Consider the following 21197-nt stretch of genomic DNA (forward strand, 5'->3'; position numbering starts at 1 on the left):
GGCATCGGGAATGAAGAGAATGTCTGTTGAGGAAGGACAGGAGAAGACAGAAGATAAAGGTGAATGGAGAATGGTTGTGTATGGATGATGCTGTGATGCATGAAAGGGAATGGGTGGGGGATGGGGGGTGAGGGAGTATATGTGAAAAAATGAATTGATGCAGCCTGAAGGGATTTCTCCCCGTCTTCTTTTTTTCTGCATGAGGGGATGGAGAGGGGGGGTCATCAATTTAATGGTGCAGCCTTGCTGTGGATGTGCTGTCTTGTGACACTGCTTCTTTGCTGTGGATGTGCTGTCTTGCAACACTGCTTCTTTGCTGTGGATGTGCTGTCTTGCAACGCTGCTTCTGACCCAGGGCAATGGATGAGATGCAGGTATGACCCGTCATCCAGGAGAAGCCAAGATAAGAGGACAGGAAGGGGATAAATGGGAGTGGAGTATGTGGGGATGGAATGGGTGGGAGTGGATTTTTATGCCCTTGTTCTTTTTGGCTACCTCCCTAGTAAGGGGGAAAAAGCCTTTGGTGTATATGTTATTTATTGTTATTATTATCCAGGAGGTGCTAAGATAAGAGAGAGGGTGGAGGGGAATGGAATGTATTTAGGGATGGAATAGGTGGGAATGGTTTTATGCCTTTTTCTTTTTGGCTACCTTCCTTGGTATATGTATGTGTGTGTGTGTGTATATATATATATATATATATATATATATATATATATATATATATTTTCTCTCTCTCTCTCTCTCTCTCTCTCTCTCTCTCTCTCTCTCTCTCTCTCTCTCTCTCTCTCTCTCTCTCTCCCTCCCTCCCTCCCTCCCTCCACAGTGGGATACTGGCTCAGTGGGTTAAAGTGGTCCTGCTTGTGGCAGAGGTTGGGAGTGGAGCAAGTTTGAATCCTGCTGAGCAATTGAGTTTGTAGTAAGAGTATCTTGAGTTCCCTGCTTCAAAAGTCCTCTATATGGAGGCAACATCCTAACCTCCTGTGGGTGGGGAGTTCGTGATGTTAAACTGAATAATTTTTTTATAGTGCAAGTTTCTGGACCTAATCTGGAGACCTGTTACCAACCCCTCAGGGCTACATCTCCTTGAGGATTTTGGGTTAATATTTCCATGTGCAGTAGTGTTGAACGTGATGAGGCAGTGTTGATGTCTTTGTGTCTGTCAATAAAGTGTGGGATGTATTGTATGGATTTTTTTTTTTTTTTTTTTTTTTTTTTTTTTTTTTTTTCCCCGTTTCTTTTCTTTCTCCAATTTGATGTTTGATGGAAGGAAGCCTCTTTGCTCCAGCAGAAAGTACAAGTATATTCATCATCCTTCGGATACATCATGATGCTGTGAAATGTAAGAATTATTTGAAAGGCATAATGTCTTGTTTAGAAAATTTGCAGAACTTTGGACCAAAAGTAAATTGTAGATAGCTTTCAAACTGTTCTCTTTGATTTCAGGCCTCTGATGCTTTCATCAAATAATTTACATGAAAATTCTGAGGATACAGTTGAAGTACTAGATTCAGTTGAACAGAACTCGGATGAGGAAAATGACACAGATAGTGATGATTCTGAATTCCGGTCATATAGGTATGTTACCTTGATTGGTATTTTGTTGGAAAATTTTATGAGCTCACATAATCAGATTAGTTGCACTTGCTAGTGGTTTTTGTCCATGATTTTATGGTTATTTCATGATCTTTCTACATGATAGGAATTATAGCCTCAACTTTCATTGACTAGAAACCTGTAGTCATGAGGCAACAGTCCATAAATATCTCTGGGATGAAATTATGGACATCTGTCTGGGGCTTTTCATGTCACCTGCTTATAAAAGTAAGAGAGAAGCAGTTGTTAGCTCTCTTTTGTGTGAAAAGCAGAAGAAATACAGTCAAAGTTGATAAAAAGAAATCTTGGTCCCATTACAGACAATGTCAACCCCTCTGGAGGTGTGGGTGTTGACATGTTTTGAAGACAGACTGCAAAGAGATGATTCTCTGACATTCATCTCACATGACTACCATTTACAGATATCCATTGTTGGTCCACTTGTATACAAATACCATTTGATCTGATTCATTGGTTATTGAAAGTGACATTGAAATGAGTGCTGTACAAGTGTTTTACACAGTTGATGGTCAATATCGTTCTAATTACTTTCTAGTGTGGAGAAAGTGGAAGCCAGGAAAGATAATGGAGAATGGAAGCCTTCAACTCTGAATCAGAGTGACATCGCTCTCCTTGATAAGATTTTCTTGCGCCCCACAAAGGGCCAAGTAATGTCACCTCATTTTAATTTATCCAGCTCAATTAGTAAGTTTCATTATATTTCAGAAGCTTTCAATGTATGAAATGTTTGAATGTGTTTGAGATGAAGTGTCTGAGAAGTATGATGGGGGTTACTAGGCTTGATAGAGTGAGAAATGAGGAAGTGAGGAGGAGAACAGGGGTGGAAAGGGAGCTGGGAGATAGGGTTGATGAAAGAGTATTAGGATGGTTTGGACACATGGAAAGAATGAGTGAAGAAAGACTAGTAAAGGAGGTATGGAACGCAGATGTGGAGGGAGTGAACATGAGGGGACGTCCTAGGATGAGATGGATGGATGGGGTGAAGGGGGCTTTGGGGAAGAGGGGAATGTCGGTTGAGGAAGGACAGGAGAGGACAGAAGACAGGGGTGAATGGAGAATGGTTGTATATGGAAAATGTTGTGATGCATGAGGTGGAATGGACGGGGGAATTGGGGGTGAGGAAGTGTGTGTGAGCAAAATGTTGACGCAGCCCGAAGGGATTTCTCCCCGTCCTCTCCTTTATATGGAGAGACGGAGAGGGGGGGTCGCCAATTTAATGAAGCGGCCTTGCTGTGGATGTGCTGTGTCGTGCGACACTGCTTCTGACCCAGGGCAGTGGACAGGGTGCAGGGATGACCCGTCATCTAGGAGGTGCTTTGATGAGAGGGAGGGTGGAGGGGTGTGGAGTGTTTTCGGGGATGGAATGGGTGGGAATGATTTTATGCCTTGTCCTTTTTGGCTACCTCCCTGGTAAGGGGGAAAAAGCCTTGGTATATGTATGTATGTTCAATGTATGGGCATATATTATTATGACAATAATGAAAAATATGAAAACTGCTGAATTATTTCCTTTAATAGCAATAAACTAAGTTATGTTTAATGTTCTTGTTATAGATAAAAGTTTTATTGAAGAAAGAAAAGAATTGATGAGATTGAAGATTGCCAATGAAAGGTCGCAGCATAAGATTTATTCCAAACTATTAAAACAACTTGAACAGAAGGAAAAGGAACACAATAAAAAAATGCAGATCTTGAACATTGAGGAAGAATACTGGCAAGAAAAATATAGACGGTTGATGCAGTAATCTTAATAGTTATAAAGGATGGATGGTATTAAGTATGGTGACTGTTTAAGGGCAATCTTTTTGTGTATGAAAAGAACTGTACATACATGTCACAAATGTTTAATAAACTTTGTATGAACATATATTGAAGTCCAAGATATGTGTATTTTATTTACCTGTTCACATTGTGTACCTCTCATGGCTCTACAGAATTTTGAGATAATCTGAATGTGAAAATGCTCAATACTCAGTGTAAAGAGTACATCTGTGCATACTTGATTATTTCATTACAAACTAGTTACTTCATCAACTTAAGAGAAATGAGAAGAATAAGTGGAAAAGATTGCTCTAGGAATGAAGATCTTTTCACAAGAATAGAAATTTTTTGAAGATATTCATGTATGGATCACAATGGGGTAAGAAATGAAATTGCACTGACAGAGTTTGAAATTCATGATAATTTGCAATTCAACAGGAAGGATTGTAAAACCAGAAAATAGTTTTAATTTTGGATGTAACTACATAAACCCCAGGAAGATTGTAAAAGGAAGTCAGAACTATAAATCTACATGGACAGTTACAGTTATTATAATTATGATTTGGTTTAACATCACAAACTCCCCCCTATTGGCTAGGTTTATATATGGGATTTAATGTGTACAATAGGTTTATGAGGTCTGCATGTTGTGCTCTAAACATCACACACTAAACTTGCAAAACTTAAAACAAGCAGTATGATCATGCTGGCACTTACATTAGTTACTCTTCCTCCTGCTGATCCTATTTTAAACAGAAATTTCATAACTTTATTTTAGATATAGTTTAAGGAATGATATACAGCCACTATCCGAGTTACGACCTAGATAGGTTCCGACCAACCAGTTGTAAGTCGGATCCTATTCAAAATGGCCGACACGAGGGTTCTACTCTAGGATACATGATATCAATCTGTTGCATTTTTAAGTAACTTTTTCTATTGAATACTATTAAATACAAGCTGTTTACTGTTTATTTATCAATGCTTTTTAGTTTCATTTTTATAATTTTTTTCTATTTTTTTAATGTTTTAATACTGTACTGTATTTCAGTATATATACGTATGCAGGTACTGTATGTATATACTATACCTGTATACACACACACACACACACACACACGTATTAAATATAACCTTGCTTACCATTTTTAGGTTTTTTAAATTGTAGTTTCATTTTAATAATTTTTTCTTAATTCTTCAATTGTTGTATGTACTCTAAATATATGTGAATTTAATATCTATTTTTCTCATCCATTTCAATCCATTCTAAGTGTGAGATATAGGTACAGCAACGACTGCAACAGCACTGTAGGAGAGAAGCCAAACGCAGAGTATGGGATCCAATGTATTTAACGTTGCGCCCAGCAGGGCTTCTCCTGAAATAACATAGTGGACTTTTTTAAGGCTATCGACCCATAAGGGGGTCATTAAGCCCCTTTTTTATATATATATATATATAATACTGATGACCCACTTTCGGAGAAGAATAAGCAAAGATATAGAGATCTGCATATTTTGATCACTTACTGTGATCCTCTTCAGCAGATATGAGTTACAAATCTGCTGAAGAGGATCACAGTAAGTGATCGAAATATACAGATCTCTATATCTTCGCATATTCTTCTCCGAAAGTGGGTCATCAGTATTATTTTACAAATGTGTTACGACATATCTTTGTTGTGATATATATATATACCAGTTTCATGTTCGTTTCTCCCCGCAAGCTCGGGTTATATAAGGAGTCAGATGGTTGTCCACTATGTTATTTCTGAAGAAGCCCTGGTGGGCGAAACGTTAAATACATTGGATCCCATACTCTGCGTTTGGCTTCTCTCCTACAGTTGTATACAGCATTGTTTTCAGTTGCTTAGTTGTTAATATGATATGGTAAGTTAAAGAAAATACTTATTATAGTGTATTCGTATTAGTAAACTCATAATAGGCATCAGCTAGACGTGGTCGTAAGTATGTAAATATCCTTCATCCATAATTTATCAAACTCTTCCACAAATGCCTTAGCTGCAGGCGCATCACTGCTAGTAGCCTCACCTTTCGACAACACGTGGTGAACCTGGTAATGCTCTCGAAAGCAACGAAACCACCCAGCACTCACTATGAACTCATGTGAAGCATATTCTTCACCTGCACGTTCTTTCAACATATGAAATTAACTTGTAGCCTTACTTTGCACTGCTTGCAACGTCACTCTCGCATTTCTTTGCCTATTATCTTCCAACCACGTGTATAGCAACTTTTCCATAACTGCCATACGCAATGCCGGTTGCCACAACTATCTTACGCGCTGTGCTGCCAAACATGTACAGTAAACTCATAATAGGCATCTGCTAGATGTGGTCGTAACTCGGATAGTGACTGTACACACTAAAGGGCCTTTTTACCTTTATGATGTGGTTGCAGTCAAAATATACACCCATCCCACACTCGCAAACTTAAAGATACTGTAAATCACTATGCTCTGAAAGGACTCATTATTTCAGTCTTATTTTGTAATCATGGAACTCCTCCATGCATTTATGAGATATGCATTATTGACTCATGCTTACCCTTAACGCTGCTCATAGTTAATTCAATATTATTTTTTATATGGTTTAACGTCACACAGTCCCCCCCCTATCGGGAGGCTAGGATGGTGATCCTCACAGAGGGCTTTGTAGCGTGGAATTTAATGAACCATGCCCTTGGTTCAACTTCGCTTGTGGTAGGATTCAAACCGCCCTCACCTCGACCTTCGCCGCAAGTAACAATGCCCTAACCCGCTCAGCCAGTGAGCTTCCTTAATTCAATAATTCCAAATAATTTTCCCACTGCTATAGGCCCTATTCCAGAATCAAGCCCAGTATCTTTATTCCTGCTTTTTCAGACACTACATTTGGTATGGTAGGGTTTACAAGGTTGGATAGAGTGAGAAATGAGGAGAGCTGGGGTGGAAAAGGAGATGGCAGATAGGGCTGGTAATAGAGTACTGGGATGGTTTGGACAAATGGAAAGCACGAGTGAAGAAAAATAAGTAAAAAGTGTGGAAGGCAGAGGTGGGGGGAGTGAACTCGAGGGGATGACCAAGGAGATAAATGGATGGGGTGAAAGGGGTATTGAGCAAGGAAAGGAGATAGGGGTGAGTAGAGAATGGGTGTGTATAGATGATACTGTAATGCAAGGAAGGGTGGGCAATGGGGAGGAAGGAAGTGGTTATGTATGAATGATGTTTTGACAGCACAAAGGGATTTCTCCTCGTCTTCTCTTTCTCCGTATGAGGAGATAGAAAGGGGGCCTTGCTGATTGAGTGAAGTGGCCTTGCTGCGGATGTACTATGTCTTGCTGCATCACTTCTGACCCAGGTCAGTAGGTGGGATACAGGGATGAGCCTTCATCCGTGAGGCTAAGATGAGATGGGAATGTAATGGGTGGGAGGGGGGGTATTTGCCTTTTGACATGCTGCCTCCCTTGTAAGGGAAAAAAATCCCTTGGTATATAGTTAGACTACATTTGGTGGTGTAAGACCATCACTCTTAGGAGGAAATATTAGACAAAAATTAGTATTTCATGTGACAATCAATCTATTACCCCTGGTCTCTCTGTACCAAGATGCTTTTATTGTAAACCTATATGTTCCCCCCAGGTCTCTCATGCTGAAGACCCACAGCTCCCAGGCAACTGACAACACTCTGAATTGGCCCATAATTCACTTAAAGATGTGTTGATGTCAAGGCCACAAGGTAGCCAAGTGGATATGATCTTGAACTAATGAGCAGGCTGTGAGTTTGAGTCTTGCAGGCTTACCACATTGGTTACCAACAGCCCTGTCCAGGCAGGGAGGTGATCCATTGTTGGCCAAAATAAACTTAAGAGGCTTGCCACAACTGACAGGCCTTTGCCCTACCAGTGGTTTTTTACTTCCTGCTGCTTGGGAGTGGGGTGGTAATTTTTTTTTATCTTTGTTGTGAGGGCTGATGGACATGTATTAAAAGTGAGGCCCAGAAACTCTTATTGTGAAAAAATGCCAAATTCACAAAATGGCTACGACGAGCATGAGAACAATACTAACAAACCACTCTGAGATGATGATCATTTTCAGATTTATTCATAAGCTAAATATTTTCTCTCACAAAACTAATAGTATATATATATATATACACACACACTCATATATACATATATCAAAGGCTTTTTCCCCCATATAAGGGAGGTAGCAAAAAAACAAATGCATAAAAACAACTCCCATCCATTCCATCCCAACCCTCTCCCATCCATCCTCTTCCCTCCCTCTTGTCCTGGCACCTCCTGGATGATGGGTCATCCCTGCATCTTGCCCACTGCCCTAGGTCAGAAGCAGTGTTACAAGACAGCACACACACACACACACTTCAACGAACGGACGGCTTAGAAGACGTTCTGAAGAAAATTGAAGTTTTGTGGATCCCAACGCAAAGAGAAGTGCCTATTGTATTTACAGGGTGGGGGGGAAATTGCTCGTGGGGTAGTAGAAAAGTAGGGAAAGAGGAGAAGGGGAGGGATTACTGAGGGAAATGGAAGGAAATGAGGAAGGAGTAGACTTGGCCCAGGCAGACAGGCGAAAGGTAAACAAACGACCCCCCGATCAGCTGAGCGACGATGAAATGTCTAATAAAAATGTAAAGATTAGAAGTATAGATAAGAGCAATACAGTAGAAAGTGATGAGAATATTTTCCAGGGATTTAAAGAGGGTGGGGGGGACACAAACCCCCCCCCGACTGACAAGACTAGAAGAGAAGGTCGATAAGATGATCGAGGACTTGGAGCGTAGGTTCGGTCATGTTAACAACATTCTACAAAGGGTTGAAAAATTGGAAGAACTAGAGAAGGCGAACAAAAACTTAACTGATGAAATAGAAAACCTGAAAAGACAGTTAAAAGAAGTAAAGGTGGAGAATGAGGAATTGAAGAGGAATAGTAAAGAAAACAGAGAGGGATGGAAGTCGATAAAAGAAAACAGTAAAGTTGCATTAAATGATGTAATTAAACAGCAAATGAGAGAACAAACTGAAGACTCAGTTATTAAAGTAATGAGACAGAAGGAGAATATAGTAAGAGACTTAGCTGACAAAAAGAAATGTATAATTATATTAGGAATGGAAGAGAAACATAACCCAGATAGAACCTCAAGAACCAATGAGGAAAATGAAAAAGTAAGCAGTTTACTAAAATTAGTTCAGGAAGATGAACCAGAAATTATGAAGGAAATTGAGGAAAAATTCAGGCTCGGAAAGTATAGTACAGATAAGACCAGACCAATTAAGATTAAATTCAGGTCACAAATGACGGCAGAGAATATCTTATCCAAAACAGGGAAACTAGCAACAAGTGAACAATATAAAAAGGTATGGATAAAAAGGGAAATGAATAGAGAGGAAGAAAAGCAGAAAAGACTTGAAGCTAAGAAAAAAAACGAGAGCAGAACGGAGTCAGAGAAAGAGAGATTCTATTGGAGAGTAGTGAATATGAAACTAAGGCAGTTCGACATACAAGAGAAAAACAAAAGGGAAACAGAGAACACAATGGAAGTGACAGAAAACTAAGAGTGTCTTACACAAATATAGATGGATTAATAACAGGATTGAATGAGCTGAATGATTATTTGAAAGAAAAAGAACCGGACATAATGGGAATTGTAGAAACAAAATTAAAAGGCCCACTACCACCCAACAGTGTAGGACATGATGCATATAATTATTGGATTAAAAACAGAGAAAAAGCAAGGGGGTGGAGTTATGTTCCTGACTAAGAAGGATATAAACGTGAAGGGTGTCATATATGGAAAGAATACAGTAGAGATGATTATGATAGAAGTGGAAGACAGAGATAAGAAGAGCAGAAAATTTGTGATAAATTATGTGCCTCCGAAAACAGCCTCATGGGAGGAGAGTGAACATAAAAGTATGTTAGAGGACACAAAGATAACATTAAATAAAATAATGGAAGATGGAGGAAGAATAGTTATAATGGGCGACTTTAATTGCAAAGAAATCTGCTGGGAAGAAATGACGGTAAAGGGTGGAGACGGCTCATGGGGAAACGCTCTACTTGAGATGATTACTGACCATACAATGACACAATGGATACAGGAGAACACCAGGTATAGAAATGAAGAAGAACCATCGAGACTAGACTTAATAATTACATCTGAACCTAGAATAGTGGACAAGATTGAATATAAAACACCAATAAGTAAAAGTGACCACATATTGATTGAACTGGAACTTAATGAAGAAAAATATATGAAAAGAAATGAGCAATATAGAAAAGGAAGAATGATGTATGAAAAAACAAACTTTGATAAAATAAGAGAATTCTTTCAACAAGAAAACTGGGAAGAAATATACAAAGAAGAAACAACAGTGGTAGAGAAATGGATTATTTTGAAAAAATTTACACAAAATTAGTGGAAAAAAATGTCCCAAGACAAAAACAAGAAAAAGCATATGTAAAATGCTGGTACAACAAAAGTTGTAGGGACTTAAAAGACAAAAGAGACAAAGCCTGGACCAGATGGAAAAAAGACCTGAAAAATGTAACATATATACCGGTTATAGAAATGAATATGTACAAACGTGCAGAGAGGAAAAGAGAAAATATGAAAAAGATGTCATAGAAAAGTGTAAAGATCAACCAAAACTATTCTACAGATTTGTAAACAATAAACTGAAAAACAAACAAGACTTGGAGAAATTAAGACAAGAGGGAGTTGAATACACTGAGGAAATGGAAATGGCGGAAATTATGAACAAACATTTTAAATCGGTGTTTACAAGGGAGAACATACAACCTGAAGAGATTGAGTGGAAAGAGAAAGTCCCCCCTATGGAAGAAATAGAAGTAACAAAGAATGAAATATTGACACACTTGAGTAATCTTGATGTCAGAAAATCGCATGGACCAGATGATATAGCAAACTGGATTCTGAAAGAATGCAGGAATGAACTGGCAGACAAAATACATAGCATACTAAACAGTTCCTTGAAAGAAGGAAAAGTTCCAGAAGATTGGAAAAAAGCAAATATAGTACCTATATATAAAGGAGGAAATAAAGAAGAACCTACAAACTATAGACCAGTCTCTCTAACAAGTACAATAGCAAAAATTTGTGAAAGAATTATCAAAAGTAGATGGGTAAAATATTTAGAAAAAAACAAAGTGTTAAATCCAAGGCAATTTGGATTCAGACAAGGACAATCATGTGTCACCAATTTAATATGTTTCTATTCAAGGCTAATAGATATAATACAAGAAAGAGATGGATGGGCGGACTGTGCATTTCTAGACCTAAAGAAAGCTTTTGACAAAGTACCACATAAGAAGTTGCTTAAGAAATTAGAAACTGAAGGAGGAATACAGGGAAAACTACTAAATTGGATGGAAGACTTTTTGCAAGAAAGAAAAATGAGAGTAGTGATAAGAAACCAGCACTCAAAATGGGATGAAGTAATAAGCGGTGTTCCGCAGGGAACAGTTCTGGCCCCAATAATGTTTGCTATATATATTAATGATATGGATGAAGGAATTGAAAGCTATATGAGCTTCTTTGCAGATGATGCAAAACTACTGAAAAGAGTGAAAACTGAAGAAGATTGTGAATCGCTACAGAGAGATCTAAATATAGTACAGGAATGGAGTAGGAAGTGGGAGATGGAGTTCAATACAAAAAAGTGTAGTATAATGGAATTTGGAAAAAGCAAAAACAGAATAACAGGAGCATATAAATTGGGAGAAGAAGGAATAAAAAAAGTAGAAAATGAGAAGGACCTGGGAGTCATTGTTATGAATAATATGTCACCTGAGAAACATATAAATAAGATTTTTGGAGAAACTTATAATTTAATAAGAACAATCAAAGTTGCATTTACATACCTGGATGAAGAAATGGTGAAGAAAATCCTAATCACCCTGATAAGACCAAGATTGGAATATGCAGCAACGATATGGTCACCAAGTACAAAAAAATGTATAAAAAAAAATTGAAAGAATACAAAGAGCAATTACAAAACCGGCACCAACACTCTCAAAACTATCATATGAAGAGAGACTAGAAAAACTTGAACTACAGACACTAGAGCAAAGAAGAGAGAGAGGAGATTTGATAGCTATTTACAGAATCATGAAAGGCATAGAAATTACTGATAGAATCTGATAAAATGGGATGACAGAAATACAAGAGGACACGGAAAGAAAATAAAAAAAGACAGCTATAGAAGAGATTTGAAAAAGAACAGCTTTCCTCACAGAGTAATAAACAGTTGGAACAAGTTAGATGAGAAAGTGGTGTGTGCAAAAACAATACATGAATTTAAAAATAGTTTAGATAAAATGAGATATGAAGACGGGACCCCACGAGCATAGCTCCCCTTCCCGTAAAATACAACTAGGTAAATACAGCAAGGCTGCATCATTAAATTGGTGGGGAAAAAAAAAAAAAACTCCGTCTGCTCGTGCAGAAAAGGAGAAGATGGGGAGAAATCCCTTCAGGCTGTGTCAATTTATTTCTCACACAGACTCCCTCACAACCCCATCCCCCACCCACTCCCCATCATGCATCACAGCATCATCCATACACAACCATTCTCCATTCACCCCTATCTTCAGTATATATATATATATGTATATATATATATATATATATATATATATATATAGATAGATAGTTGGTATAACTTGGGTTTAAGTTTAAACCTAAGTAATACCTACTTGCTACATTGCTTTTGACTTGGGGCAGTGGGCGGGATACAGGGATGACCCATAATCCAGGAAGAGCTAAGATGAAAGGGTGGTGGAGGGTAGTAGAATGGGTGGGAATATGTACATGATTTTCACCTGGCTACCTCCCTTATAATGGGGAAAAAGCTCTTGGTATATAGGTTAACAGTAGTATGCACACATTTTAGAGTTGGTGGTAAATGAAGGTATTTGTCTCAACATCAGCTATAATTGTTGCATTGATGGAAATACCCATAATAATAGTAATAAGTGTGTATTTACCTAATTGCAATATGGTTTAATGTCACAAACTCCCCCCTATCGGAAGGCTAGGACGGTGCCCCTCAGAGGGCTTTGTAGTGTTGAATTTAATGAACCATGCCTTTGGTTCAACTTCGCCGTTGGCAGTATTCGAACTTCCATCCCCTCGACCTTGGCTGCAAGTAACGACACCCTAACCTGTTCAGCCAGCAAGCTTCCTTTACCTAATTGTAATACAGTAAGTCCTCGTTATATGGTACATATGCATTCCTGAAAACCTTACCGTATACCGAACCCATTATAACATGTAATAATAGGATATGGCAGACGCACATTCTCCCTGCTCTCTCCTCTTCAAAATATCTAGCGATACCGAATCTGAATTTTTTTTTACCACAAATAGAATTGAGGGTAGTAATTACCAAATACTGTAACTGAATTTACCGGATAAAGAATTACCATATAAGGAGGACTCTCTGTATACAGGAAAGGAGCAACACTTGTTGGGTCCCATATCCTACTCTCCAGTATATATATTATGCCTAGCCTCAAATTTATATACAGTTCCATCTTAATCTATATCTTTGAATTTCAATTATCATATTTAGATTTGAATTCATGTATTGTTCAAGCTTGGCCTATATCACCTTCTAAGCTATTCCAAGTATTTATACATTTGTATGGAAAATGTATTTCTTCACATCCTTTAGACATGGGGTCTTTGTTAATTTGTTCCCATGACCTCTTAAAGCCTTCCCATAAAGAGCTCTTCTGTGAGTGTAATCTATCTCCTTTATTGATCTGAATACTGCAATGATATCACCTCTTTCTCTTCAGTCTTTCAAAGTTGGTTTATCTACCATGCTTGGGATCAGTTTGGTTACAGGTATTTCTCATTTTGTGTGAGATATGGGTTCCTACAGGCATTGCACAAACTGAAATTGCACAAAAAATATTATAGATATATATATTTTCCCCATAAGAAACATTGGATAATAGGGGGATGGGGTTTTGGCCCATAAAAAATTCCATTTTTTTTTTTAACAAAAAACATTTGACTAATAAAGTGAACATGTTCTGAAGTATTCTCAACCTATATGTAACACTAAGGTGTAAATAAAATATAAATGAAGCACCCATTAATACTAACATGATGCTCCCCCACTTCTCACAGTCCCTCGCAGTCACTCACTGGACTGGCTGTGACTTTAAACACATGAGAGAGCTGTAAATATTGAACTGGGAGCGGGAGTGGCCACCTGTCGGCAGGCAGTGGAACTATGCATCTGGCGTACTGTTTTAAATGCGGTTGGGACAAATCGCATCTTAGCAAACAGATCACATAATTTTAATTATAGAGTAGTGGAAAGAAGTAAATGTCTTAGGAAAATGGTAAGTGTCATAAGAAATAGATATCTGGGAAAGCATTGAAAGAGAAGATTGTATAGATTTAAAGGAGGCAGAAAGAAAGTCTAAATGTGTATGAATTAGTGGTTAAATTGTTATGGTGGGGGTTACATGGATGAATAGAATGAGAAATATGGAGGTGAAGCAGAGTTGGGGTAGAAAGAAAACTGGCAAATAGGATTAATCTGAAAATATTGTAATGGTCTAGGCATATGGAAAGAGTGAAGAAAGACTAGGAAAAAAATGTGGAAGGTGAAAGTGTTTCAATTAAACTTGAGGGAAAGACTGAGAATGAGGTTGATGGATGGAGTTATAAATGGTGTTAAAGTGCAAGATGAATGTCCTCCTAGCAGGGAATGGAAAGGGCAAGAGATAGGTGTGAGTGGAGAGTGATTGTAAATGGATAAGGAAATAATGTGGGCTCATGAGATTCCTCCTTGTCTGTTCTCAAATTTCACATGGTGGTGAAGGTGGTTGGGGCCACTATATAATGAAGCAGTGAGAGTAAACTAGCTTGGATTGTTGGGTCCTTTTATTGAGGTGATGTGTCTTGCTGCATTGCCTCTGACCCAGGCAGTAGGCAGAGGATAGGAATGACCCTTTATTCACAAGGAGCTAAGCCTGGAGGGACAACAAATGTGTTTTAGGACTGTTATGGATTGTAGTTTACCAGCACTTCTGTCCCTCTTGACAATCTCACACAGAGTGTTTGGATGATGGGTGAAAGGTAAGGGTATGCTTTGACTTTGCCATCCCCATTATAATGGGGGGATGGTATTTTGGTATATGTATTGTTAGATGTATGAATTTCATTGGTCAAAACAAAATCTTTAAAGTGGATCATTGTAGTAAAGCAAACAAGCAACCCTCCTCCATCCCCTTATTAAAAAAAAAAAAAAAAAGGGGGGGGGGGGATCCCTTTGGGCTGTGTCAAAATATAATTTATAATATAATTTATACATGAACCCCTCCCCATTCCCTCCATCCCCAACCCCCTTCCTTGCATCACCGTATCATCTTTACACAGCCATTATCTTCCCACCATATCTCCTGCCTTCTCCCTTGCTCAACAGACATTCTCCTCCTCCTCAATACCCCTTCACCCCATTCATCCATCTCTTCCTCAGTAATCCCCTCAAGTTCACCCCCTCTGCTTCTGCCTTCCACTCTTCTTTTACTAATCTTTCTTAACCCATTCTTTCCATGTGTCCATCCCAATACTCTTTCATCAGCCATATCTGTCATCTCCTTTTCCACCCCAGCTCTCCTCCTCACCTCCTCATTTCTCACTCTTTCCAACCTTGTAACCCCTTGTAACCCCTACCATACTTTTCAGACATCACATTCATTATTTGTCTTTCTGCAGGAGCAACACAAGCAGCAGTAGTACAAGTAGGTCTGCAGTTGCTGTTGTGAGTGACCATAGTCCATCTGGTTCATATAAGGTCACTGGATGTTCTCCAATTGATGTTGCAGCTCACCTCAAATTGCTTGGAGAATCTCTCAATAACATTGGCCAAAAATTAAAGGAACATGAGGTAATTTTTTCTGTCATGTATTAAGATATAAAAAGTATTTTAAATCCTATTTGCATATAAACTGTAGCTATATGTTTCATGATACTGTAGTGTAGATATGCCCATATGTGCAGTGAAATTACATTACATACCAGTAAATATACTTGTAACTTAGACTGATCTGGTGATGCTGATGGCCCTGGATGATACTACTTTCTCTCTTTCTCCCCTCTCTCTCCTCTCTCTTTCTCTCTCTCTTGCTTTCTCTCACTCGACATTTCATTACTCTCTACACCTAAGAGTGTAGAAAGAAAATAAATCTATATGTTTATCTGTGTGACCATGTAGTAGAGGAGCAACATGAGGATTTAGAACTACATATGCTCCTTATCTATCAATTTTCATCCAATATATCATACTAACAACATACAATTTTTGTTTTACAGGGTCAGATAGCAGTATCAGGAAGTTTGTCAGTTCTGCTTGACTCTATGTTATGTGTTCTTGGACCTTTAGCTTGCCTTACCACACAGATAGATGAGATTAGAGATGCCATACCTCAGCAAACTCTTTCCAAGATCCTCGACAATATTGCTTATATCATGCCTGGAATTGTATAAATGAAATTCCATAATATTGAAACATACAGATGGCCATAGAGTGTAATGTTTTTCAAAGTTGAACTTTTTTTTTTTCTGTAGGTTTATCAAACACCATTAGATTTATAGCAGTGGCATGGGTCATTGGAGATAATCAGATGTACCAACTGAACTTGTTGAAAAAATTATGTTTATGAACTGACAAAATAGTGTTTTCTTCTTACGATCAGATGTCAGATGAATACCGAAGACAGAGCTAGTTTATCTAATACAACATCACTAGTGTAAGTAAATAGTTTAGTCGTTCTACAACCTTTAGTTTTGAGAATTAAATAGTCACTGGACAATATCACATAAAATTCATGGAGGTTCATTTTACAGTTGGTTTAATTTTATTAGAATTTAAACTATGTACTCCACTCCTATGACCAATCTAATACTTCATCAATAAAAAAAAATCTCCTGAGAAAGAGGCCATAGTGCCCCTCCCCTCCCTCAAGAATAGCTGTCTAAATCTGCCCTTGTTAGTGTGTCAAAGATTCCTTTTTTCCTCATTTATTATAACTTGTGCTTTTTTATTTTATTCATAACTTTCAAATGAAGTTGATGACAATAAAGTTTGAAAAATCATCAATTATAGTATGATTTATTATATTCTTCCTATCACTAGTACAGAAAATTTAACATATTAATGAATTTATTTACATGAGGTATTCATTGCTGACGACACTGCGCTTGTGGCAGGATCAGAGGAGGGACTGAGGAAGTTGGTGACAGAGTTTGGGAGAGTATGTGATAGAAGAAAGCTAAAGATAAATGTGGGTAAAAGTAAGGTGATGAGATGTACAAGGGGTGAAAGTGGCAGTAGACTGGAAGTGAGCATTATGGGAGAGCGACTGGAGGAAGTGGATAGTTTTAGATACTTGGGTGCAAATGTGGCAGGAAAAGGTGGAGGTAGAATGTAGATTGAGAGAAGCAAGTAAATGCCTTGGTGGATTGAAGAGTGTAATGAGGAATAGACATTTGGGAATGGATGGTAAGAGGAGACTGTATGAAGGAGTGATTGTACCAACAGCACTGTATGGGGCAGAAACATGGAACATAAGAGAGGAAGAGAGAAGGAGTTTGAATGTGTTTGAGATGAGGTGTCTGAGAAGTATGATGGGGGTTACTAGGCTAGATAGAGTGAGAAATGAGGAGGTGAGGAGAAGAACGGGGGTGGAAAGGGAGTTGGGAGATAGGGTTGATGAAAGAGTATTAGGATGGTTTGGACACATGGAAAGAATGACTGAAGAAAGACTAGTAAAAGAGGTATGGAAGGCAGATGTGGAGGGAGTGAACATGAGGGGACGTCCTAGGATGAGGTGGATGAATGGGGTGAAGGGGGCTTTGGGGAAGAGGGGAATGTCTGTTGAGGAAGGACGGGAGAGGACAGAAGACGGGTGAATGGAAATTGGTTGTATATGGATGATGTGATGCATGAGGTGGAATGGGCAGGGGGATGGGGGGTGAGGTAGTACTGTATGTGTGAGCAAAATTTGACGCAGCCTGAAGGGATTTATCCCCGTCTTCTCCTTTTATGCATGGGGGGACGGAGAGGGAGGGTCGCCGATTTAATGAAGCGGCCTTGCTGTGGACGTGCTGTGTCTTGCGACACTGCTTCTGACCCAGGGCAGTGGACAAGGTGCAGGGATGACCCGTCATCCAGGAGGTGCTGAGATGAGAGGGAGGGTGGAGGGGTGTGGAGTGTATTCAGGGATGGAATGGGTGGGAATGATTTTATGCCTTTTCCTTTTTGGCTACCTCCCTTGTAAGGGGGAAAAAGCCTTGGTATATGTATGTATGTACCAAAAAGCCTCTTCCCATATATGGAAGGTAGCCAGCCAAGGTATGCACTCACCCTTCACCCATTTCATTTTATATTTACTGTTTTTCCTCATAATTTAAATTAATTCCTAACATTTTGTTAGACTACTGGCAGGTACATGTTTGTATTGGTCCTACAATATAGACAAAAGAGTCACAGGCATGCATGAACTGACGTTATGCTTTCAACTTCCCAGTTCATTTAGGTAGAGTTACATCAGTCAGTGAAAAGCTTGAGGTCCAACTTTAGCATTTGTTCATCCTATAATAAGTGGTTATATGTAAATCCAGCCTTACTGTGTAGAGAAATTCCCACCAATCATGTAAATTGTAAAAGGAGCAACAGTAAGCCCCACTCTATTCAGAATGGGAACTTGGCTGAAAGCCTTAAATGTTATAAATCAATCAATCTATTCAGAATGCGGAACTCATTGGCAGAGCCAATGCCAGTGTTATTCTCTCAAATATTTTATCCCAAATAACTTTGAACAACTTGTGATCTCTCAAAAAATGCATATTTGACTGTCTTTGCATCTCTTGCATATGAGGAAATAGAGCCAAGGAATGAATCACAGGTAAGGAAGACTCAATTTTAGGAAAAACAGATCACTTAGGATTGAGAAAATTCTTTGAAGAAACAAACTGGGAGGAATTCATGAATACCACAGGAAAAAGGAGGAAATGGGAAATATTTCTTGACATTTTCAATCTAGGGGTGAATAAACACACGCCAGAGAAAGAAGCAAAAACAGGCTTGGTTTAACAAAAAGTGTAAGATTGCAAAAAAGGCCAGGGATGTGGCTTGGGAAAAATGGAGAAACAAAAGAAGCTTACAAACAAGCTAGAAATGACTATACCAGAATTCACAGGGAAGTAGAAGGCAATTTTGAAAGAGATGTAGTAGATAGTCTTATCTCATGTTCATTGAAAGAAGGCATTGTGTCACTTGATTGGAAAAGGGTAGACATGGTGCCATTTCATGAAGGTGGAAACATGGAAATACCACTAAATTATAGGCCAGAAATTATGTGAAAGATTTATGGGCCAAATACAGTATCTTGAAAAGATGAACATTCTGACAGACAGTTTGGCTTCATATCTGGAAGGTCATGTGTTTTGAACATTTTAAGCTTTAACTTGAGAGTGACTGATGTGCTGCAAGAGAAAGAGGGATGGGTGGATTGCATGTACTTGGACTTAGAGAAGGCATTTGATAGAGTACCTCACAGTCAACTTATGTGGAAATTGGAGTATGTTAGAGGACTGAGAGGCAAACTATTAGAATGGATTAAAGACTTTTTGAAGAAACATTTCATAAGGACAGTAGTAAATGACAAGAGATCAAGCTGGAGAGCAGTAATGAGCAGAGTTCCACAAGGTTCAGTGCTTGCACCAATAATGTTTACTGTCTATGTTAATGATGGAAGGAACAACAAACTGTGCCAACATGTTTGCAGATGATGCAAGAGTGAAAAATTAGGAGGATGGTAGAATATTGCAAAAATATCTAGATACTATTTTTGCATGGAGCCAAGAATGGGAAATGAAGTTCAATACCAAGAAATGCAAAGTACTGGAAATAGGCAATAATGGCAAAAATCCATCCTTAAATTATTCCTTGGAAAGTGAACACATTACAAAAACAAAAGAGGAGAAAGACTTGGGAGTGTTGATAAAAGACAACCTGTCACCTGATAGACATATCAGCAGGATTGTGGGAGAGACATATGGACTACTACAAAAGATTGAAGTGGCATTCCATCATATGGATGAAGAAAAAAAAAAAAAAATCGTCGAAACCCTGATACATTCAAGACTGGAATATATGTCTGTAATATGGTCCCCACACAGAGGGAAGGATATAAGTAAGATTGAGAGAATACAAAAGGCAGCAACCAAGATGGCTACCAGCTTGGCAGATAAACCATATGAGGAAAGACTAAAAGTACTGGGTCTACCAACTTTGAAAGATTGAAGAGAAAAAGTTGACATATTAGTGTTCAGGTCACTAAAGGGGATAATTTTCACTGATAAAAAGAGCTCTGATTAAAGATTGAAGGGTTTTAAGATGTCATAGAAGTAAATTAAGAAAGACATGTCGAAAGAATGTGAAGAAATACAGTTTTCCATATAGATGTATAAATATGTGGAATAGCTTAGGTGATATAGCCCAGTCTTAAACAATACATGAGTTTGGATCTAGATATGATAATTGAAATCAAAGATGAAGTTGGAACTGTACATGAATTTAAGTCTAGGTATGCTAGAAAATTAGAGAATAGGAGATTGGACCCAATTCCTTTCCTGTATACTACAATTAGGTCAATACACATGCATGCACACAGATTATCAAGCACTAGGAAGAAGACATTTGTCAGCCATAAAAAATGGTAATTCAAGGACAGACTCAGTGAGAGAGAAATATTATATTATCATTATTTCTTAATATAGTCGGGATGCCTCACATCCCAAAGCACCTTTTGTGGTCGTATCTTCTTTATTAGAGCATTGATAACTTCAGTCCTGCAAACATGATTTAGTGGGCCAATATTGGCTCTAGGTTGGCGTATATCGGTAACAAAAAAACATCAAAACGTAACCCAAATGTCCTTTTCGGGCATTTGGTCCACTTTCACTTGCGTCTTTTGTTTATGTTTTGTTTTTTTTTTTTTTTTTTTTTTTTTTTTTTTTTTTTTTTTTACATTTAGGTTACGTTTTGATGTTTCTTGTTACACTTGTTTTATGTTCACTGCCATTTAACTTTTTAATTTCTTTGGTTTTCATTTGTCTTTGTTAGTCGTTTATTCTGAATGTAGGACAAAATGTCCTGAAATCTGCACCCCCGGGACAAAATGTCCCCAATATTTAGGACAAAAGGTCCCAATTTTTTTCCCCAACAAATATTGATTTTTATCAACTGTTTATACATTTTGAGTCATAGTTAATTGTGGTTTTATAACAACCCTTAAATTCAGGAGAATCTCTATATATAAACACAAAGTACAATAATATTTGATATTTGATATTTTATTAAATATCTTATACACGACCCAACCCATCAATCATTAGCCACTTTTCAGACCATTGCTGTAATTTATTTAAATCTTCATTCCGCAAATTATGAGTACAATTACAGCACACAATTATGCTTTATTGAACTTATATTGTATGCCTATATAAAAAAATAAAAAATCAAGTTAAAAACCAAAAATTCACCAAAAAAACATATAAAGGAATAAAGTAAAACACATCTGACAAATTTTTAGAAAAAAAAAAAAATGAGGACATTTTGACCACCCACCTAGGCCGTCGGGGACATTTTGTCCCAGGGGTGCAAATTTCAGGACATTTTGTCCGGGGACCTTTTGTCCGGGCACCGTTTATTCTTGACACTTCTTTTCGGACATTTGGTCCACCTTCATT

The 21197-nt window shown here is 38.1% G+C and overlaps 1 protein-coding gene across 4 annotated transcripts in view; it reads left to right on the forward strand.

Moving 5' to 3' along the window:
- The window catches only part of LOC143023059 (uncharacterized), a 34111-nt gene extending 17569 nt beyond the window's left edge, over positions 1-16542 (forward strand). For 2 of the 4 annotated variants that reach the window (XM_076181531.1, XM_076181534.1), the window contains exons 9-11: positions 1447-1578; positions 2153-2301; positions 3172-4117. In XM_076181531.1, the coding sequence (XP_076037646.1) occupies positions 1447-1578; positions 2153-2301; positions 3172-3362 (472 nt within the window). In that variant the 3' untranslated portion in view covers positions 3363-4117. Of the gene's footprint in view, positions 1-1446; positions 1579-2152; positions 2302-3171; positions 4118-15158; positions 15331-15755 lie in introns of those variants that run through there. The other 2 variants (XM_076181532.1, XM_076181533.1) reach the window with 2 other exon arrangements.
- The last annotated feature ends 4655 nt before the right edge of the window (positions 16543-21197 follow it).

Source organism: Oratosquilla oratoria, unplaced genomic scaffold (assembly GCF_046742065.1).
Source record: "Oratosquilla oratoria isolate Oo_2021 unplaced genomic scaffold, ASM4674206v1 SCAFFOLD295, whole genome shotgun sequence".
In the NCBI taxonomy this organism is placed as follows: Eukaryota; Metazoa; Arthropoda; class Malacostraca; order Stomatopoda; family Squillidae; genus Oratosquilla; species Oratosquilla oratoria.